Source organism: Rhea americana, unplaced genomic scaffold (assembly GCF_003343005.1).
Source record: "Rhea americana isolate MKP2758 unplaced genomic scaffold, rheAme1 scaffold_246, whole genome shotgun sequence".
NCBI classification, from domain to species: Eukaryota; Metazoa; Chordata; class Aves; order Rheiformes; family Rheidae; genus Rhea; species Rhea americana.
In genome coordinates this window covers 1,188,507-1,212,308 of record NW_028186364.1, presented here as the reverse complement: position 1 = coordinate 1,212,308, position 23,802 = coordinate 1,188,507, and the positions used below count along the sequence as shown (strand labels likewise).

The window sequence follows — 23,802 nt, the reverse complement described above, 5'->3', positions numbered from 1 at the left end:
CAAAAGCCTACCAAAAAATTACCCCCCAAAGGTTAAACTGTTCTCTGCTGGCTGTAATCAAGTAGTGACTTCTGAGCCTGGCTCTCAGAACAAACAGCATTAGCACCATCCAACAGTACTGCAAACCACTGTAATTCAGCATTTACAGTCCTTCCCATATAGGCAGGTTAAATTGAATAATTATTCCTACTCACTTTATCAAGTCCTTTGAGGAGGGATAAATAACAAATTTAAAATATATTCACAACAGGACATGCACCTTCAGTTAATCACAAAATCATATGCATGGAGAAGAGCTGTAGAGATTTCTGTAAAAAAATGGTCCTTAGATGTGTTATTTCTAGAAAACTGCAATCCTCAATTCCTAATCAAATCCTGGAACAATTAAGGCAACTGAGTACTTCTATAAATATCTATTCCAGGCTAAAGTTGCATGTGCTACTGGCAAAATTGTCTTTAAATCTGAATTTGCTTAAACTATGTTATATTCCATGACTTGCAGTCTTTTATTTTCAAAACGTAGCTTTAGTTACCAGAGTAACATAACAGTCATGGTTTCATTCCCAGCTCTCCCATGTAGCCAGTGCTAACTTGTCAAACAGTCTTTTCTGTGGTAGAGATAAAATACAGACTGTATCCCAGGCCAAAAAGTGCAGGCTGTCAGCCTATAGGCAGCTAAGTTGTTGAATCAAAGGAATATTTTCCACTGAAAAGTACTAACTTATGTTGTTAAGAGGTAGTTAACTCTCCATCAAACCTCTCCGTCATTGGTACTATTCCTAGTATTTCAACAGCGTTCACAGACAGTGAATACACCAGTGAGAAACACAGATTTCTAAAGGCTTCCTTCAGCTTCACTTCCAAAGCTGACCAAGTTCCACTGTTCTTTGTGCTGTGCAATGCTAAAGAGAAAGCTCTGATGTGATGCATCATCAAGATATGTTAACATAGCGACTTATATGCATGTAACACAGTACTACTTCACTTACTAATTTGACTGTAAAACATGAGGGTTTCCTTCTTACCGCAAATTGAACAGCTCCAGCAAGAAAGTATTACGGGAGGTGTTCTCTCCCCCAACATCGAGTAATTATAAAAATAGCACTACGGTTCTATTTAGGAATGAGGCACCTAAAAGAACTCACCTGTGTTACTTCAGGCTGCAACTGAGTTGCTTCAGCTTATGTTTATTAAGTTGAACAAACCGAAATGTGGAATCCCTTTCCCCTACTTAAATACAACAACAAAGGCTAACCAACTGTTCTGTGGGCTGCTGTTTTTGTCTTTTTATTTAATATTGAATTAACGATTTTTGGATAAATCATCTCCTGCAGGGATAAAGCAGGCAACTCAGTGAAGGAATGGAAGGAGCTGTGCCACACTCCCACATGTGACATTCACCAGGCATACAGAAAACAGAGTCACTACTACACCTGTACTAAAGTCTTGGAATGTTGCTGATTTTTAGCCATAGCTGACTGCAGTGGTAGGATGGACTCTCCTGCATACACTGTGACAATAAAACGCATTTTCTTCTTTACCAGAAAGTCACGCTGTTTCTGGAAACCAGAACGTGAGATCAAGCTCAACTCAGGACATCATCAGAAAGGACAAAGTATGCATTTACTCCTCGTGGCCAGGACTTCAGTAATACCACCAGGATGTGGAGAGAAAAGGAGGGGGGAGAGAAATAACGAAAGAAAAAGTAACACAACAACCTCGAAAATCCAGGTCTAGAATGGAAGCACTGCCCACTGCACTTAGAAAGCAAGCTGAAGACAGTATGCTAATAAATTGTTATAATGCACTGAAACCTACTGTTCAGAGTAGAAATTGCTCCAGTTCTATAAAAATCAGGAGTTGCAGGCAATCATTCAAGCAGTTACTGAACAAGGTGCTTTCTGAAAGCAGCACTGTCAAAATGCAGCTGTGACCTAGAAGAAGGTGTACGGATGGTAAACCAGCCACCTTTAACAGGCAGCTTGTAAAGAAGAGCGATAAACAGCTTGACCATCGAACTGGTGAAATATTTAGAAGCAAAAAAGAACAAACTTTAAGTGAAGGACACTAATTTATCTACCAGAAAGTTGGATCTGTTTCTCTGTACATTTTGAAGCAGCAAGACTGGGTTTCAACTCCAACTCCAACTCATTACATTTTTCAAATACGGAAGGAAATGGACACTTTGTAAAACACAAACTTGTTAAGTTTTAAAGATGATCTTGTGTTCAGACGACCGCAGCAGCCTGCCGCTGTAAACATCCGACTGAAAGCTCCTTCCAACACCTTACAGCTTCCAGTCAAGGATGTTTACAGTAGCAATGACTGCCTCAAAGGATGTAGAAGATGGTACTTCTAAGCAGCCTGTTTTGTCCTTTACCACAGCCAAAGGATGTAGATTCAGCACATTTTTAAAATTAGAAATTAATAATCCTAAAATTAAAAATGTATTATTAGCAATTTATCTGAGCTGTTTAGTAATGGTTTTGTCACTTAAGCAAATCTCCAATCTCTACAAATCTCCACTCCTTTACTACAAGCTCTGTTTTCCATTAAAAAAATTACAGAATCTGAAAAATACTGCAAATTAGCATGCAAAAAGAGGCCCAAATCTCATCTTTAAATCTGAGATTCTGTACTGCTTTATCAATTACAGCACAAAGTTGCAAGAAGGAAAGGACAAACAAAACAGCAATTGTTTTTGTCTCACCTGGCGCTTTGGAGGCTTCAGTTCATCTCTTGGAACAATATCAATGAGAAAGTCAAATTGATCAAACTTTGTAATTGCCATGGCAATGTCATTCCTCTATAACAACAAAAACAGAAAACAATTCTTCAGCTTTAGAATTCCATTTCGTCACTGGATAAATACAGTTAGAGGATTTTAATCAATCCATGTGAGTGTCTCTTCTCTGAATCCAAATAGCAAAGCAAGGTAGTCAGAATTTCTGTTCCAGCAACACCACCACCGGCTCATGCTGGGTGGGAACTCCAAATTATGCAGCAAAAATAAGTGCTTATTGAACTCAGACTATTACAGTCACCTACTCATCCACTAGACCTAATCAGGCCCTCCACAATGGAACCGCTATAAACAGTACAGAGGGCTCACAACAGCCATAAGCCTTTCAGCACATTAAAAAAATAAAATAAAATTTTTAAAATCAAAGATCGCTGAAAAGAAGCTTTGCAGAAATAGCAGAGTGACTGCTCCATGTATTAGCAGCAACATATGCAAAATCTGTAAGTCTGAAGGCAAAAAAGCAGAGGGGTGGGAAGGTGCGATGGGATCTTATGTAGGGCAGAAGAATCCCAAGATATGTCGAGAACAAGCTTCTACACATGGAAGGGAAAACGGTTAACAGAAAATATGAAGATTAGAACATATACTTAGCAAACTGATCAAATGCGTATTAGGAAAAGGATGTGCAAGAGCCAATGAGCAGTATGAAGAACTGGCAAGGTAAATGTTGTCTTAAAGCCATTTATAACTTTTATGCCTTACCTGAAAAAGAAATCTGAAGATTAGCATTAGGTCATTAAAGACCCGAATAAAGAGTTAGCCTGCAATAAGTCATCACTTAATTGTATTAGCTCAAGATCTGAAATAACCCAAAGATCTGAAATAACCCAAAGATAAAAAAGCTCAATTTCTAGCAAAAAAGGAAAGCTACTCTGTCATTTTAAAATTCTTGCAAAGGCATCCTAAAAAAAAAGTAGAGCTATTAAAAGTCTCACTTTCATTAGCTGAGGACAAATTTATAAAGCATACATGTGAACATGATTTGAGACAAAAATGCCTACGCTGCCTAATGAATAGGCAAAATTTAGAAGGCTATCAATCCGCAATATTTCAGGCTAGTTGACATTTCTAAACCTTATATTGTCTTGACATTTAAGTGTCAAACAACAATCACATAGAAAGCACAAGTAAGAGATGCTTCTTTTGTTCTGCAGGCAGCATACATTATAACAAAGTATCTTCACCAGGGAAAAAACCCTTTATTGAACAGATGCAGCTCATATTTCATTCTCAGCGCTCAGGATTGGGTTCAATCCAATTTCCTCTAGAATACAGTTCCATAACTCAGATCTCTCCGCTGTAAATTTTCTGCCTAACTACTTGATAAGCAGAGGCTACATTTCTCCAGCTGCACTGTCCCTGCGCAGAGCAGCTGTTCTAGGATGGCAGCTGCTGAGGAAGGCAAGGCAGTAAGAAGAAAAACCTGAGTCAATTCAAGGTCTTACATATTAGGATCAAGATTTAGGTACGATTCTGAAATAAACGGATTCATCAGAGCTTGAAAACTGCTAACAGAACATGACTGAGTCAGCATTTGCTACTTATGAGGCATCTTGCTCGTGGTATGTATATCAAATACATCTTTCCTGCAGTAACTACATTCAAATCTAGGTTAAGCAAGTTGCATTAGCTTAATTTAGTGGAAATTGAGTGGCTAGACGCACATTCAATAGGACAGATTTGGACTGAAGTCAGACATGTCTCCTTGCTGCTACAGCAATTTCTGCACCAGGCTTCAGCAGATCTAATACGGTCCTAAAAAACAGTGCCTCGCCTCTCAATGAGGTCCTAAACTGATGGCAATTATAGTTTGAAAAACAGTTCTGGTAAATATTTAAGACTAAAAATAAATACCAAACCTTTTCATAGAATAAAAAACATGGAAGGGTTACAATTTACTCTTGAATCACCCCAAAATTGACTATCCTTAAGGAACTGTCTCAATCCAGAGGAACACCTAACCTGTTCGAGAGGACAGGTTGTTTTCCTCTCTACAGTCATCAACGCAAACTAGTGTCTGCAAGCCTACGTTAGAATTATTACTGAAGAACAAATAAACTTGCAGAAGTTTAACAGCTCCAAGTATCCTGAGTAATTAAAGCAGGTCACAATTAGCTGACAGCTGCAGAGTTTTTGTTTGTTTGTTTGTTTTGGTTGTTTTTTAAGTTAAGAAGAAAGCACGTGAGTTGCAGTTATAGTGGACGCTATGCTTTGCGCACAGTTTTGTAATGATAAACACAGGTACTAAAGTTACTGTCTATAAAACACACCTCATATTATGGAAACAAAGAGTTGCAAACAGCTTGTGAAGCAGCTGAAGGCTAGGTATGAACAGCTCTGTTACCTGCAGAGTCCTGCGCTTGTTATCTTCAGTGTGTATCCATGCTCGCAACGTCAATTCTGTTATGAATATCTGAGCAGCCTTGGCGAACAACACAGGAGCTTCAGCACTAATCATCTGCAATTACATTCACACAATTTTTAAATTTACCATTAATATTCTAATTTAGCACAGACACTTTCACCTGCAGTCAGAGTAACCTGACAATATTAGTCAAATCTGAATGGCTGCATTGTTTAACAGTAAAGTTAGAAGAATTCCGACCTCAGAAGATCTGTCTATAGGTCTAGCAGTCTGAAGAGTTACCCGCTTCAGGTTAAATGTGATGCTAAGAATACTGGTCACTTACAATCTATCTTGAAAGTCTTTTAAATAAAATGCAGGACTAGTTAGATGTTAACTCCAGATTGTGCCGGATTATGGTAGGACCAAAAAAAAGTTTGAACTGAGCCTATAAGAAGTGAAACTCTGCAAGTGATTCCTGTGGTAGCAAGGCTGCCCTTCAGAGGTACCTGCTTCTCTGACTCACTACCTATGCTAACAGTTACTACTTTCGAACATGTATCGTGTACAAACAGGTAGCTAGTGGGAAAGTTTGCAGAAGTGCCCAGGTTAACTTTTTTAATCTCAAGTCTATGATTGCAAAACTCCCAATTTGCAGTTACGAACAGCACCTGTGCATGTTCAATGAGAGGATGCCATCCAGCAGCTTTGCACTGCAGTGCCTTGGCACATGCATAAAAGATTCCGAATGAGGATAGAAACTGAAGAGGACAGGTTGAAGGCTCACTTCAAAAGCTGGCCCTTACTTTATAATTGTAATATTTATATGACTTGAAATTAATGTAGGAATTATTAAGGAGATTTGGGGCATAAGACTGCCTCATAAATTCTTTTTCCTCTAAAAGTATCTCGCTCAAGCATCTTTTCAACTGAAGTTTCATTTTCATTTTTAGCTGGCTTTGCATTAATGCTTATTTCCCACTACAGTCTTCTCCATGTTATATAATGTCCAGGATAGCCAGAATTTCCCCCCCCCCCTTAAGTCTCACCTTCACGATCAAGAATGTGGCACTGATTTGGTTAAGATACTGCGAGAAGAAACTGAGACCTGAGAGGCCTGGATTCAGTCAGATTCCAGGTTGAATGAATAGCTCCCTTGTATAGAAAGGCAACACACACCTTTTTTGGGATCTCATTTCCACGTTAAAGATTGTCCTGATAGAAGGATGGTGTCACATAGAGGAAAAACAAGAGTGCAAACTGTTCCCTGCCTCTTAGGAGTTAATTGTGGGACAGATTCCTCCCATTTAAAAGCAGGGAGAACTTGAGCAGTGCAAGAGTCAGCTCCCTGCAGGAGATTCGTTTGTCCATCCTTTTGTGTGAGTAAACCATCAGTCAACTCATGCTTTATCAGTCACATGACAAACAAAGTACCGTTTTTTTTCCCCTTTTTTAATGTCAAGATTTCAGCACGAATACTGATATCAAACCCACATCTTCTAATTAAAGTATTACATATTTTTCCATAGAACTTGAAGGAGTATAACAAATATAAAGAGTGATATCACTCTTTATACTAAACACTGTAGATTTGTAAACAAAGAGTCAAGAGAAGAAAGGAAGAAACATGAGAAGAAACAGTTAAAGCAGTAGAAAAACTTGCAAAAACTCAAAATTGTATAGCAGACTGGTTATTTAACAGAAGAAAGTAAAATTGTGAAAGCCTGAAGCAAAGATTCCAAATTATTCTGCTTTCCAACTTCAATTAATTATGCTAGGCTGGCTAAATATTACAATCAAGGTAACCGTTGTATAATACTTTTGAAAAAAAAATAAATCCATTAATGAATTGTAAGGAATTACATGACATTCACCAAAAAGTTCATAAATACATAAATAAAAACACATGAAAGCACCTTCACATCTTCATCCAGTTTCATTATCTTCTTAATACGAGCCAGAGGGAGTTCTTGAACTCTGAAGTCTTTCTGCAGAAACAAATTACGGAAAAACTTCGGTGATATGTAACACAAAACAAAGGTAAGGTAAGAAATATTAAAACAAGTCAGCATTGTCTAAAACAGAACTGGTTAGAATTGGATAAAAACAACTTACTTTCTCCAAGATACGTCATTTTCTCCTCAGACTTGAGTTTTCTCATCTGCTTTTCTTTATTTTATAGCAGTATACCTCTACTTTAATCATGTGTCAGACACTTGTATCTACCATTTCACCCTAAAGTCATGCCAATGAACAGAACATTTCTACTATTACACATTTCTGCATCTATTTATTTTTGAAGCAACTATTTCAATTATGTATCTATGGCTCCTGTATCTATGGCTCCAGAAAGGACTGGAATTTAGTAGAAGTTGTAAAAGAAAATTCAGGCAATGAGGAAAAGAAGTGCTATGTGGGGCCACACATTGAAATCATCTTTATTTGTACTTCACTGTTGCCCAATACCAGCTTTGGTGGTTAAAAAGAAAAAAAAAATCTTTTGGAAAATCCTTGTTCAAATATCCATTCCATTCCTGTTTTTAGATGGATCTCTCACTATTTTACAGCAAAGAATTGCTGACTCAAACCAAAGCGTACTTACGGCTTGAAAAGAGACAGAAGGAGAGAAAGATAACGCTCTCGTCCCACTGAACCATCCTGCTCTGCTCAGCTGCCAGCGTGCACTCAACACGTGCAGCAGCAGAGAAAACACCAAGTTGCTATCTACGTGAAAAGATACATTAAGTCATATGCCCCTTGGAGAGTCTCTCTCCAGAGAGAACTCATAAGAGTTGAGGGAAATTGCTGAGTTTCTCTACAAATAGCAGTCTCTCTTCTCTAAGAATATAAAGGGGAGGGAAAAAGCAAACAACTCAACAAACATCTCCCCACACACACCTGTATTGCTACAGGAACCTCTAATGAGGAAGAAAGGCTGTGGCTATACCATTGCATCAGGAACGCATGATCCCAGCCCGCAAGGGGTTTCTAAAAAATTTCTTCCTTTCCAGAAATAAAACCTTAACAAGTGTCATAGAAAATAAAAGGAAATTTGTTTCTCCAGGGAAGAATGCACTGCAAATGTTCTTACTGAAACAAAGAGGAAAAAATGCTGTTTTTATTGAAGCAAAATGCAGAGGTTTTATGTGGGGCACTTTATTCTTACTATTTCTACACACACTCACACACTTTTTTTTTTGTCTATATCTCATCTTCTATGTCCTCATTCTGGACAGAAATACTAATGTAGTGCTCCTAGTGATAATATGCTGCAAACAAGACCTATTTTTTTTTTTTGGGGGGGGGGGGGGTGTTCTTGCAGATCTGGGGAGGAATTGCTATCTTAGGAACTCTGCCCAGGCTGCCTGGGGTCTCAGCTTTCATTTGGGAAAGGACATTGTTATGCAGGCAACCAGGCGCAGGGCAGAGCCCTAAGCCCAGCGCACTGCAACACAGCCGCCATCCCCATACGGGACAGAGCAGGACTGGCACCCCAGCCACAAAGCAGGGGACAGAGGCCTGGAAGACACAAGGAAAAGCCCTTCTTGAGAATACTGGAGATGAGATGCAAGGCTATTCACTGCTGGAACTTGCTAAACAACAAGGAATACCGAAGGCAGGCGCATCCTGCTGGCAAATGCAGAATTCAGGAAGGATTCTGGGCACTGGGAGAAGAGGTAAGCCAGGGCTGGGACCTGCGCTTGAACACACACTGCCTTTAGGGTGGACCCTTCAACCTGTATTCATCACAAAGAGGCTAAGGAGTTGCTAGGGCATGAAAAAAGGGTCCCAAAGGTTTTTTTGTTTTGTTTTGAGGCTTGTTTCTTTTTAAAAGAGCTTTGCAAGCTTTGGCCAAGCCTTAAAGAAAGATGCAGACAAAATTTCTAATTCTTGAAATTCTTTTAGGTAGTGTTAACTTCTACAAACAGCAGGAACTGCAAGGAGACATGCACAGGTACAACACAATTAAAATATTTACATGGAAGAGAGAGTGGGAGAAAGGAGAGAAGTCCAAAGCTCCTTTATTCCTTTAAGACAGACAGGCAAACGTCACATAAATACAGAAGTACCACAGTGAAGGGAAGCATGTCTGCTACCCAGCTGAACAAACTTAAGACACCAATATTCCATCCTTTCTTTTTTCCAAATTAGGTCTTAATGTTTCATCGGGCCACTTATAACTAATTCTGGAACTGAAATGCATCACTAGTCCTATTTCTCCAAGATTAGGCTACATTTCTTTCCGTTATATGGAGGCAGAGAACAGAGACCTGTGGCTTATTCTTCTAAAGCATTTCCTCTGAATTCTAACAGTGAAACACACAAAAAACACACACAGAATTAGGCAGAGAGAACCTCAAATAGAAGGCAACCAAAACAGGTTTTCCATTAAACAGCTGCTCTGGCCTCCACTCTACAGTGCGCCTAAGTGACTTCTAAGCTTACTCACATGCACGTACATGGGAACATTTTCAATAAGATGCACATTTACTTCAGTATTTGATTATACATAGGAAGACCTCATCGGAATATTTTCTAATTATCCATTTTCCTTTCCACCTCCCAGCTACTGTCCTCAGCTAAGTTTTCAATGACTTAATATCTTGAATCATACGACAGTTAAAAATTAAACTGTCCGTATGTGATAAGCTGCAGAATAAACCCTTTTCCCTGCAGATGAAGACGGACTATAGCTCTTGAACACCAGAATACAGTACACTAGAAGAGAAGCGTAATTAATTCTGGTTTATACATACAAATTTCTACATCTGTTTCTTTGATCAACTGCAAACAGGCTGTGAAAGGAAGTTTATCTTGAAACTACTGGATTGGGGTTTTCCTTTTGAACAGCTCATCTTCAACTTGAGTTCTTTTGTTTTCAGTTAAAAGCACAAGACTTTAGGACTGCAGTATCACAGTTATCTATCAATCTGTCTTGAAAAGGCGTTTTCTTATATGCCCTTGGTTTCAGACACGTCTCTTTTGGGAATGGAGAAAAACTAGAAGCTGTTTAGTCCAGCTCTTATTCTCATCCTATACATCTTTTTTTAAATCTAGTGTCTTTAAATTAATATGACAATGATACACTTGGTATTCAAGTCATTTTCTAAACTTCAGACTTGTCACAGGAAACAGTTCTGAAATATAGCATAGTAGTTCTATACAAAAAGTCATAAAACCGAAGAATCATTCACAAAATTACAGCTGTCTGCCCATAGCTAAGTGTTTGGGTTTATGAAGGAAGAAAGATTAAAAAACAACCTGCACATCTTTTGAACAGTACCGTCTTCAAGGGTACACTGATCTGGCTTGTTTTCTGGTGTGGATAAGGAAGGGTATTTTTTTTTTACATGGTAGTAACGCCAGTCACATATTTTATATTACAGAATTCTTCTACTACAGAATTTGAACAGCAACAGAACAGTCTTATTTTGCTACCAGATCTTAGCAGATAATGCACTTTTTACTCCCCGTTATTTAGAAACAACACGAGTGAAGACAATTACCACTGTGAGATTACGTATCTCCTCCATGACTCGTGGCCAGAAGGACTGAAGGCTTTGCTGAGCATCACTGTTGCTAGCTGTGCCGAAGCCACCATCCGTGGACATTGTGGTAACTGGAAGAAACACAGACAAGCAGTGAGGGAGGGGAGTCAGGAGCCAAAAAATCCCAGAGATTCTCTCCAAGTCACAGGAATATCGGAAGAGGCCAGTCTGGGTAATCAAGTCACTTTGGGAAACCGTCAAAGATAGGCCTATCTAGGTCCCACAGTAACAATATAAAGATTCTCGCACCCTCTGGATAGGGGTTTTGTTTTAAAAACGTATATGTACATGTACACACACTTCCCCCCAAGATTGCTTTCAATTTCATTTATTATATTCTTTTTAAGAACAGTCTCCTTATTCCCTTATAACGCTTTACAATGTTATTAGACATCAGTGCCAAGACAACAGTCAAATGACCACAAAAAAAAAAAAAAAAAAATTTTCAGAGATCAATTCCACATAAATAATTTAAGTCTGAAGATTTACCATCTATCTCTCTTCTCTTTTATTAAAAAGCAAAAGGAGTTGTTACGAAACAACATATGCTTGGTGGCTTAGCTTACACTACTCCAGTGTGCACCTACTGTAAAATCATTTCTGTTGCTTGTTACAGCCAGCAACTCTGCAAGAGATAGCAGGAGCCCCTCCCAGATAAAGTCAGAACATCAGTGTCAGTCAGATTTATCTAAAAAAGTATAATTAAACAGTTTATTCTGTGCCTACTTGAATATCTTTAGCTTCTGTGGATTTACACTATTTTTAAAATACATCTTCCCCCAGGGCACAGTCAACAGAAGAAATTAACAGCCTATAATGCAGAATTTCAAATGCATACAGTAAGTTTTAAAATGAAAATCTTCCAGTTCAAACAATTTTAACATGCTGAAAATTAATGAGCAAAGTTCATTTTTAGAAGGCTCTTAGTTATGTTTAAAAGACTGATCCAACAGCAACAACAAAAAACTATGACTGTCATTTATGGTCTACAACTGGAGGATGTTATGCAAGTCCTGGCTAATATTGGACATGGCCTCTGCATTCATTAAGACTTGTATCTTTACAAATGGCTGTACATACAATACGTACCAGGACTCAAGGACTTACATGGAGAAAACACAGGGCCAAAAAGTGGGTTCAGACTTTCCTATATAACCATGCTGCACTGCAGTAAAGATGGTGACGAGGTGAGTACATGCAGCAGCAGCTAACCTCTTCCTCAGTGACTAAAATGGTGCAAGCTCGTATCGTACTGTTCAGATACACTTCCAGTATTATCCAATACCAACCTTTTTTCCATAAACTGCAAGATCAAGCCCTGTCTTTTAAGACCACTTAGGACAGAATTAGTTAAAACTCACGTACACAACCGGCAAATCACTTTAAATATGAAGGCTAACTTTATTCTCTTCCTCTGTAACACATGGGTCCTGCAGGTTTCCCAACAGGAATCTCACCCTTCACTGCTCCAGTAACGAATGCAGGGGATGTGCCAGCTGCACGTGAGCATTCCTGCCCTGATGGCACATAAAAGCTGCATAAATGCAGGACCAAATTTGTTATTTCCCATGCACATAAAAATCCCGTTGTGAACGCCAGAAGAGTCACCACTCACTCCTCAAGAGAACATAACTAGGGAAACCAGCAAGTTACCGATGTTAAAGGCCCTCTGTGGTCATCCAGAGCAGCTTTGAAGTTTCCGTTAAATGACCAGCACATATTGTTTACAAACAAGAAAACGCCGCGCCTTTCATAACATACAGAGTCTGTAAAGAGAGAAATGGTGTTTTGGCTTCTATAGGGAAAGGTACCATGGTACACAGATATTTGTGCTTCATGACGTAATGGAAAAAGACAGAAGAACAGATTTAGCTCTGACACAAACAGGCACAATTCCCACAAATCCATCATGTAAAGGTTTACTTGAGTCTTTCCATTAGCTGGCAGGAATCAAAGTAACACCAGAACACTGTAGGACATGGATCAAAATATCAGTTAGAAGCAATGACTCCAATTGCCAGCAATTTCAAAACTTACTATTCCAGAACAGTGATGTTCCCCAAAGTCTTATTAATAGATCAAAGAGATGAATGTTGGTCAAAACTACTTCAGTACTTTCTGCAACCTACACTTTCCAAGTCGGACTCTATGAACAGTTGTATTTTTATTTAATCAGTCTGGGAAGGAGATACAGAAATGTGGGAAGAGTCAAAGGGAATTTTGACAGAAGATACCTAAAAGGAGGTTAGAAGATCAAATTGTCAGTCTCAAAGCAAGAGTTCAAGATGAAGTACTCAAAGCAAGAAACCTATGGAAATAAGAGACTGACAAGTTACTTGGTAACTCTTCAACACAGTATTTACATTAAAATACTATCCATCTACAAACTAAGATATTTCAAGTATTTATAAGAAAATACAGCTAGATAAATATTCTAATGAAAATTTTAAATTAGGATTTGGTAGTTACTCCTTGATTTGCATTTTCCAATGTAGATAAAAAATAATTTGGGCACATAAATGAAAGCTAATCCTTGAAATATGCTCTTTACTGGCAGTGTTATTTTAGGTAACATTCTGCATGCCAACACTACTATCAACTAGAGAGGGCCTTTTCCCCACCTGGAGATGCAACTGACTCTGAAGACCTGTCACCATCAAAAGAAAGTCGAGGTGCTAAACCCAACTCAGATCAGCTGAACTACCACCAGGAACTGCAGCAACCTGGAAACTAGACTTCAGGGGAAGCTACTGCAGAAAAAATTTGGATTATGAGGGTCACACACAAACCATATTAACTCACAGCATGGACACACCACTGCAATTAGAAGAAATCAGGGTGGTGGTGGGGGGGGAGAACACACATGGAGCAAACAGTAAGATACAAGGGTGTAAGAGAGAGCTGAGATACACCTGTTTTGCAACAGCCAATCCAGCCTGCAGAGCCTGAATATATGCTCTGCAAAGGCAAGCCTTCTGTTTCCAGACTAGGTCAAAAATAAATTGAAGGCCAAAAAACTGAAGCTTATGTATCAAATGCCTTCAGATGATCGCAGAATATATTAACAAGTGTATCTCAAGAACTAAGACATCAACACTTTGCAGTTAGAGCTTTTCTGCTTGCTGGAGTGCAATACCTTTTACAAACACACAAACTTACAAAATCCTGTGGCAGCTGACAAGGACTAAAGAACTTCAGTTCACAGGAGTAGAAAACAAGTACAATGATGCAACCAGTGACTTTTTAGGTGGATCCTAGCTTGGGCTCCTTTAGTGCCATGGGAATCAGGAAGTGGTCACATGAAGCTGTCTCAGCCTGGATGCTTAAAACCTGCACACGCAAGCAAGAAGCTGCCATTGAAAATACAAGCCACAGCATAACCACAAATAAAACTCAGGTCTCTGATCCTGAAGTTCCACCTGAAGCAAGCAACTAGAGTTTTTCAGCTAGAAAACTAGCACCCAGGACCAGCAAAACAGCAACCGACAGCACAAGCAACTTCCTACACAGCCTCTCTGCCACTCACAGAGCAGGGGACAGCGACCCAGAGACTAACCTCCCTGCCAGCACGGGTCACCTCATATCACTCTGCTCCTCATGTGCCTACTTTAAATTACTTCCAAACTGGCCTTTACCAATAAGTCAAACAAAGTCAGCTGGGTGGAGAGCAGATCTAAAAGAAATTTATCCAAATATTTGAAGGGCTATGCAAACTACAAATGCCAGAAGGAAGTGCTGAAAAGCCTTGAGGCTCTCAATGTAAAAGGCTCCAATTGAGCAACATCATCAGGTATCACAGACCTCTGCTAATACAGCACTGCCAGCCTCTTTGCATACAGTACAGTCAGATTCCCATGACTTACTTAATGAGAAAGACTTTTTTAAAAAATATTTTTTTTACATTGTTATATTACGCAGAGGTAGCAGCATATTCCATCCATTTTTCTTAAAAAGAGGGATGAATATGAAGTAACATGGAGGCCAAGAAATGAGACAGAAGCTTAGACAAAATGTTTTGCCTCAGTATCCTTAGATTACAGTTATAAACATGGATAACACACAAATATTTTTGAACACAGCTTTTACAAACCACCTCCCCATACAGTTCTCTTTCCTCCTTCTGCCTGTGCCCTCCCCGGCATATACTACCATCACTGAAGTACAGAATTACCACCTCCAGCTGAAAAATATTTAGAAGAACCACCCAAGAAATTCCTGTTTTCAAGATGCTATCAGTTTTACAAGATCCACTATGCCACTGAACTTGCAAGAAATCTAATTATTAGGAAGTGACAGAAAAGGAAAAACAAACAATGCAGCAGCTGTGTACTTTTTTTTAAAATATACCATATTTAATAGCAAATAATTCAAAAAAATGCCACAGCACCTAAGAAATCTGGAAGTCTGAAGAATTAAAAATGCATCTGTAGAGCTGAAAAATGACTACTTGGAATAAAAACTAATTTTGGCATCCTATGACACTTTTAGTCTGAAGCGCCAACTCCCTAAACAGAATGCTTCAGTTGTTCAGTTGTTGAGAGTCTGTCCCTTGATTTAAAAGTAAAATGTGCAGAGCCACACTTGCATATCTAAAGAATGAGCTCTGTGTAGCAATAAGCGCCAGACACCTGATCCTGCCAGAATCAGAAGGAACAATCTAGCAGCCAAGAACTAGTTTCACAGGAAGAATGTATGTAGTTTAATACAAATTTAGTAACATGTTTCTTTAAATGCTAAGCAAAGAAGGAGCCTTCTCCACATGAGAGAAGGTCACACACCAGTACCCTTTGCCAGATACTGCTCTAATTATTTCAATTAGAGCAAATTTGCAGTACTGTCTTGAGGGAGGAGCAGAATATCAAATGTAGGCTATAAACCAAGTTTGGAACGGACCAAGACAATCATCTACGGTCTCGGCAACAATTTATAATGTTTTACTCATCCTGAAAGCTTATTTCTGAGCTGCAGATCAACAGCACTGGTTCTGCAAGACATTATGCCCTGTATGATCTTATTTTGAAACAGACCTTTAAGAAGTCACATGAATGGTCTAAAACCTGTTTCCCCAAAGACACCATGCCTTAACTTGCTGTACATTTTCTTTACGATCTACCCAAGACAATATGTGCGTTTTTAAATTTGCAGTTGATCTTCCTTTCATGAAATAAAATTGAATCTATTTCAACTACAATCCCCAAATTATACGTTCTCTAGACAGAGGAGAAACAGCATAGGTTCACAGCACAATTGGAAACAGAAAGGTTTCCAGAACTACAGCTAAGAATTATTCTTTTACTTGCTTGGGGTGTATGTGTGTGAGGAAGAATGAAAAAAATACTTATCACCAATATCAATGTTTTCTTCTTCTACCTTAATATTCAAGCCTTGCCCGCACAATTACGTAAAGTGTGAATTACGTAAAACCAATAATGCAATTCAGAAACTTCTAGCTCATGTTGGCAATACAGTTGGCTTTGCAAATAGAAATTACTTATTCCAAACCGATGCTGTGGGCTATTTTTTTTTAAACATTTTCTGTACCTTCTATTCATCCAAGCTCTAGCTTTGCTTATCAAAGTGCTAAGAGCTATTTAGACTTGCCTAGGGAATTTATCCTTCCAACAGAGCAACAGAGAGAACATGTAAGCAAGGGCTTCACATGACCCTTGGGAATATAATCTTAAATGGGCACACAACAACCCTATCAGCCTCTGAAGAAAGATTCCTAGCTATGCTAGGTGCACTGCAAGTTGACAAGTCCCATCAAAACTGTACACAAACTTCATCTCCATGGCACATGTCCAATCTGATGCAGAAGTGGTAGCTGCTACCAACAGCAACAGCAGAACAAAGCAAGTTTGAAATCTCGCTACTGAGGTTTAAAATAAATAAATGAATGAAGAGGATGACACAGCATGGCACAAAGCATCACAGAAGACTGAAGAACCATGAGTGAGATTTGCGTCTGACCTGCTCACAACAAAAGAACAGACACAAGCTGTAACACGTAAGGATCCAGAGGCTATGACATGGAAGGGTCTTAAGGTTGTGAATGACTCCATGAGAACACTGAATAGGCACATGGGACTCTGACTGCTAACGAATCACACTGGCATACGCTGTCATTGTAACACATGCCAAATGCTTTCCAAACCAAGGAATCATTTCAATGAACACAATCAGTTGAGACTTATTTCTAGTTTTGACATGCCAACATAGCATGAAAAAAAAGAAGTTTTGCCTACAAAACATTTTGCAAACAAGGCAGGGAGAGGACAAACCACATTTGGAAACTTTTTTTTTTTTTTTTGGAAACAAGATCCCATGTGAACATGAAACAATACTCCACATCATAATAAAAACAAAGCAGGAATTTAATAAAACTGTTATGCTACTTTGGAATAGAACAGTTTACACATCAATATACTTAAGTTTTAGTGATCAAAATACAGCAGCACAAGCACAATTTTACTCTTTATGACATATCACAGAATGATTGAGGTTTGAAGAGACCTCTGGAGATCATCTAGTCCAGCCCCCCTGCTCAAGCAGGGTCACCTACAGCTTGTTAAACAGGATCATGTCCAGGTGGGTTTTGACTATCTCCAGAGAAGGAGACTCCACAACCTCTCTGGGCAACCTTTTCCAGTGCTCTGTCACTCTCACAGCGAAGAAATCCCTCCTCCTATTCAGGCAGGACTTCCTGTGGTTCAGTTTGGGCCTGTTGCCTCTTGTCCTGTTGCACGGCACTACTGAAAAGAGTTCGGCCCCACACAAGTTTGCTCATAGCTCCAACAGTAACAGGAAATAAACCTCACCGTGAGCCCAATGTATTTGGGCAAATACTTGGAATGGGCAAAATAAAGCATAGTCAGTAAAAGAAAGCAGCTCGTCCCCTCTCCGAACTATAAGCCAGAGTCAGAAATCTTTAAGACTTTTCTTCATGTGTAATGCTATAGTCACTTATCCAAATGATATGGGAGATCCAGTTTCCACTTCTCTTAAGACCGCTGTAAAATCTATGGCAGCATTTATGGGTAGTGGAGAAGATGTCACAAACTTATAGAAATTTGAAGTCCTGCTCTCGATGAAAACACACCCTTTCAGTTTTTTAAAAAGAAATTCAAGAAGTTCATAGAAAAATCCTGTAAAACCAACATAATTAAAAATATAAGTGTTTCCTTCAATAGAACATCATGAGAAACTTCTGCAATTCCTCAATTTTTTTAATCCTTCCCCCTTACGATATAAGATATACATGTTCCTCTAAACATATAGCTTACACCATAATTATGTTATTTTAGTTCATGGGAGAATCATTCTATGCAGATAAATCTATGAGTATTTCTCTTGTTCAATATAATTCAAGCCGAACATAATGGTTGGGGTAGTTAAATGCTGGAATAAGTTGGCTACAGAGGATGCTGAATACTTACTGTTAAAGCTTTTTAGAAAGAAGGCTACACATGTCAGAAAGGGTTCAGAATTGAACAGATCTTGCTCTAGGACAGAAAAATAAGTGAAAAGACCTCTTCAGGTCCCTACTAGCTCTTTCTTCTATGAATATTTAGCAGCACACATTTTATCTTCAAAGCACTGTTTGAATATTAGCTCCCTAATACTGCTAATACATTACTTTTATTTTCATTCATGTGAGCGACAGCATTTTATTTAAGCTCAAATCAGCTTCAGGAGCAGAAAGAGAGGTCTGGATTACTGCTTCCAGTAAGATACACAACTCATTAAACCAATGAAGCTCCATTTCAGCATCTAGAAGGTACAAATCTGTTCTGAGACGCTCCCACTGGTGATCTGCTGGTAACAGTATTTCAACATTTTGCAGGATCATACATATGCAGAAATATCCCTCCTACTCTCCCCCTCTCCAACCCGGCACCTACAACAGAATTTCTGCTCCTCCCTTCTCCCAGGTTTGGACACTGCAGCAGTTCGGTTTTGGCTCTCTGGGTTTCGAGGAGCCTCTCCTCTAACCACCCAGCAGGAAGAAGCAAGACGTGGGGCCTGAACCAGTGGAGCTGTTCCCCGTCTCTCCTGCAGCGGAGGTGGCAAGGGTTAGATTGACCACCCTGATTTCACACAGGAGAGAACATTCATGCAAAGCAGAATTTGGCCACTTAATCTTTCTGATACCAACTTATGAAGTGACAGTGCTGATCTTGCAAAGATATGCATAAAATTACAAACAAGCCAGGCCCTTTCAGTGGACACTGAGCTAGCAAGGGCCTCACTAGTAAGCACATGCTTCACGCTCTGCAGGAAGAACTAAATCTCCAAAACTGTTTCAGTCACTTACAAGAAGAAAGAACATATTAGAGCATGAGGCAATGCACAGAAAAGACATTTTATTTGAACACACACAAAAACACTAAAATAAACTGTGTTAAGTTTCATATCTTAATACATAACACAGTGCTACATAGCAGTTAAAGGCAATTGCTATTTCAGACAATAGCATACTGTGCAATCTTGGGCAGGCTATTGTCAGTTGGCTTCATTCTTTCAGAAGAAAGAGGGAAAAAACACAAACAACCTACAGAACTAATACCTACCTTTACAGAAATACTAACTTTCTATCTGAAATGCTCTAAGTACCTAGTAGCACTGCTGAAAGCCCTCCATCCAGCAGCATCCCACACAAATTTGTGCACAGAACAACTGAACATAAATACAGTCTACTTTTAATTATAGGCAAGGTTTTGAGAGTGTACATAGAATACACTAAAGGCCTAACCAGAAACCTACCAGAAGTATGGTGCCAAAAAAGATGCTACACAATCAAGAATTGACCTCTTCACAGTGCAGCACCAAGCCAAGAATGAGGCTGCAAATATTAAAACAACACAAAAGATAACACTTTTTTTTTTTTTTTTTTTTTTAAGTAAAGCAAACAAAATAATCAGAATCACTGTTTGTACTGGTTATTTTAATTTCCTCTCTATGAATCAAAGAGCACAAGGGGCTATATTTGGTTTTTCAGCAGTTAAACACTATTAAACAGTTTCCCTTTGCAGTACAATTTTGGCAGGCAAACATACAAAGTAAAAAGTGGACGAAGAAAAAAAAAAAAAACTCCCAAACAACAACAAGTATCTAAGATGAATCCTGCTGACTCTCTGGCTCCTAAATTAGGCATCTAGAAGAAATGGAAAAGCTCTTTACCTAAACAGCGTTCCAGTTAGTCAAGTCTACTCCACACGATAAAATCGTTGGCACATACTGAAAACAAAACTGTGTATTGTGTACTTCATCTTCTAAACTTTGATCTCAAGAAACCTATCATAAGATTGATGCCATGCACTGCAGCTTCATAAAATTTAAAAGAAATTACAAGCTACATATCTCACAAAGTATTTCCCAGTCCTGGTATACACATACTTTTATTCACTTTCCTTTAACCACAATCTTAACGGGGATAACAAGAAACAAGCAATACCTAACTCACCTTAATAAAATTATGCTGCCTTTTTTTTTTTTAACACTTTAATGAAAAAAATAGACAAAAATGTGAAGGAGGTACCTCACTCTCAGAGGCACAATGCATTTTACTCAGACTTGCACCACACAGGATTGAAATTTCAGTTACAGTGACATAAAGCAGTCACAAAATGTATGTACTTGTCACATACCCAGAGATGCAGTGTATGATATATTCAAAAGTAAAAAAGTCGAAACCCGACAAAAATATTTTCAGAACCTAAAAGCACTGTTTGGCAGCAAAAATCAACAGTGCTAACAAAGTTACAGACTATTTGTTCAGAAAGTACTTGACATATTTCAAAATCCAGTGAGAGTGTTAGCCTTTTGTGCTATCTATTCATTACCTAGTAATACCAAGGCACTCATTTAAGAGACCACCTTGGACACGCTGTCCGCAACAGCTCACAAAAGCTTGGATTCAGCAGCACCATGCACAGAAGGGCTCTGGTTTACTGTTTCGTTTCATTTGTCCGTTTCTCCTTCTGTTTTGTCTACTGGGCAGAAGTTCTGATCATGCAATACACAGGTTTACAGTTTGGGAGGGTTTTTTTTAAATGTTAGTCTTTATATGCTTTGAGTGATTTATACATAGTTCTGCATGAAATTAAGAGTTTTCTGTATAAAAAAATGCCTACGAATGCTCTCCCAGTCTCTTAGTCTTTTGAAAGCCAAAAAATTTACCTGGCTGAATGACCTGAATTGGGCGATTGCTATTAACCTCTTATTTAACCAGGAACCAGTCAGCACTTGGATCAGACAGTGGTCATATGATACTGCACTAACACATAGATGCTGCGGCACACTTAGGGCAAAGTTATTCTTTAATTTTAATGCAGTCCTAAATATTACGTGCTGTGAGTGGGAAAGGCAGGGAAAAGAAAAACATTTTAAACACCACCAAAACAGCAGCAGAAACAACTTAGAAAAACATGAATGGCAAACAACAGTTATTCACAAGAACTTGTGAGAATTTTAAAGCAAAGAGAAATGCTGTATTGAAAACTCTCTTATTCAGAAAAATAAGATAATTATATGGCTTATATTTTACTAAAGATGTGTTTGGGGGCTGCAAGGTTATTTTTGTATAGAGATTATTTGAATATTCAACATCCTTATTCTCCTCTTTACTTACTTTTATCAGTAAATTAGCAAATAAAGCCTTGCAAAAATTAAGTTAAAAATATTATTTTAACAGAAACAATCAACAATCCTTTTGCGCTTTAAGATCATATCTTACTTAAAGGAACCAAAAATCTATACTGCTGAATAGGCAGACAGGATAATCTAACCAGATCTTTCCCCATTTCTGCTTTTTATGATCCTTTGCTATAAACATGCAAATCTACACATCTCTAGGTCACCTTCAGTGAATGAAAAGACAAATGAGAGTGACCCATTTTGATTTATTAGGAAATGACCAAATAGGAAAGCAAGCTATAAATAGAGAACTGAACAAAATCCCCCAAACAAGAAATCTCAGTACGCAGAACTTCTTAGTTTTAGAAAACTAAACTAAAAACTTTCTGAAACTCCTGGAAGAATTGGCAGGTATCCTGAAGTCTGATCTTGCAATTAGTGCCCTTATTACAGTTGGAACATTTTTATCTTTCTGAAACAAACTATTTTTTATTAAAACATTACAATAATTAATGACAGTTTAAGTTAGCCACCATACAAATTTAATTCACTAACTACAAGGACAGACCCACTAAGCTCTGAAATTAAGAAACTGCTTCACATGACCACACTATTAAAATACAGATGCCGTGCTACATTATATAAATGCTAGATCCTAGTCCGATTTAAAAATAAATAAATAATAAAACAATTTTATCACTGGCTTGAAAGGTGACCTCTTGCGGGCATCCACCACCATTATACAGAGGCATACATACATCCTCCTCCCCTCCCCCAGTCACTAAGGCTTTCAACCCAGGGACAGCAATTTCTCACAATAAACTTGTCCTTTAAACCTCCATTATGTGTACTGGCAGTTAGGTCAATATAAAAAACAAAAAACAAAACACCCACATGGCAGTCCCTCAAACAAAAATAAGAGTCTGTTTTCCAAACCTGCATTTCTAGCATGTTAAACTACTACAAAAGCCAAGGGGACTTTGGGGCACAGGGAACAGACAACTCACTTCAGCAACCAGAGTAAAATGGGTTACAAGCATGTTACCTTCCCCTTGCAGCACCAGAAGTCAGGAGCTGGTGTCATTTGTAAATAAATCCCTTTACAGTGCTACTAAAAGTTTTATATTTTTCCTGCTGCTCTTGACCTAGAAAGATCAGGAAGCACCTATTCTTACACAGCTATAACCTCTTGCAATTTTAAGAAATGAAATACAATAAATACTGAGTGCAGTAAAGACTTCCACAGCATTTCTTACTGTATCTTAGAGTGGTTGCACATTTCCTTGCCTTTTGCCACACTTCCAAAAGCCAACAGCAGCTGAATGCATCCTGATTTCAAGGAAAATTTTAAAGTGTCTGTAATAGGTAACATCTCATTTTGCTTGAAGATGCTAACAATGACCTTCGTGTTGACAGCAAAATCCTCTGATTCCAGCTGACAGCCCGCTACAGTAGTTACTGATGTTTCACTAACATACTATAGCAGCCACCTATTATTAATAGATGACTCTCAGTGACATGTTCCTCATTCTGTCTCCTTCTCAGATTTGAAACTAGTATGACCAACCAGAAGCCACAGGAAATCGAAGAAGCTTTGTCTGAGGAAAGGTAATATTACTCACCAGTCTTAATTTAAATGAATACATCCAAAATAATACCTGAAGGCTATAATAATTCAAAGACCTTTTAAGTTGAAGTTTAATCCCAAGATATAGCCCTTTGTTAGTAGTTAACATCAGTATGCAGATTCTCTTAAGATGCAGAGAAGTGAGCAAGGGTTCACTACTTTGTTTCTCAAAAAAYGCTGCACAACATAATTACCTCTAGTTTCCAAAACAGTACTTTTAAGGTCAATAATTAACGACTGGAAAAAGAGAAAAGATAAGAGTAGGACTGAGAACACTCAACCTATGTCACACAGTTCACCCATGACAACGCAAGGACTGTAATAGCAACGTTTAGCATCTTTCAGTATGAGTGGAGGAGAAAGAACGCCTGCAACGTGATTTGACTCCTCACCGCAAACTAACTTTAATTTCAATCCACCAACTATTCTTTTTGTCCTCAGTGCCCCCGGCCCTAAGGGACCAGCTGCATTTTTCAACTTTGATTCTTCTCCCCCCCCCTCAGTTCAAAGTGCCACAAACAAACTTTGTCCTTCATTCTCAAAACTCGGAGCAGTGGTATTTCAAGGTCACTCCTGCTCGCGAAGCGAGGCCTAGCTCCAGCAACTTTTCCCGCAGCACCGCTCCCACGGCAAGCGCCCCGTGAGACACCCGCGCATCCGGAGCCGGAGCCGGCGCCAGGGAGAGCCAAGAAAACGGGCTTAACGCGGGGAAACTCCTAAGCCGCGACGCACTCTCACCCCGTTTCGCCGCCTGTCACCGCTGGGCTGCGGCGCTCCGGTGACCTTCAGTGCTTGTGTGCAAATGAGCAGGAAAACAAAGGGCTGCTTGTGCTTGCGGGGACTC

At 38.9% G+C, this 23,802-nt stretch overlaps 1 protein-coding gene across 6 annotated transcripts in view; it reads right to left on the bottom strand.

Moving 5' to 3' along the window:
- NFYC (nuclear transcription factor Y subunit gamma) overlaps positions 1-23,802 on the bottom strand; it is a 37,676-nt gene that overhangs the window by 8,559 nt on the left and 5,315 nt on the right. For 5 of the 6 annotated variants that reach the window (XM_085306739.1, XM_085306737.1, XM_085306734.1 and 2 more), the window contains exons 2-5: positions 10,655-10,767; positions 7,064-7,135; positions 5,148-5,261; positions 2,711-2,806 (exon numbers count right to left, since the gene is read on the bottom strand). In XM_085306739.1, the coding sequence (XP_085162865.1) occupies positions 2,711-2,806; positions 5,148-5,261; positions 7,064-7,135; positions 10,655-10,759 (387 nt within the window). In that variant the 5' untranslated portion in view covers positions 10,760-10,767. Of the gene's footprint in view, positions 1-2,710; positions 2,807-5,147; positions 5,262-7,063; positions 7,136-10,654; positions 10,768-12,349; positions 12,370-23,802 lie in introns of those variants that run through there. The other variant, XM_085306735.1, reaches the window with a different exon arrangement.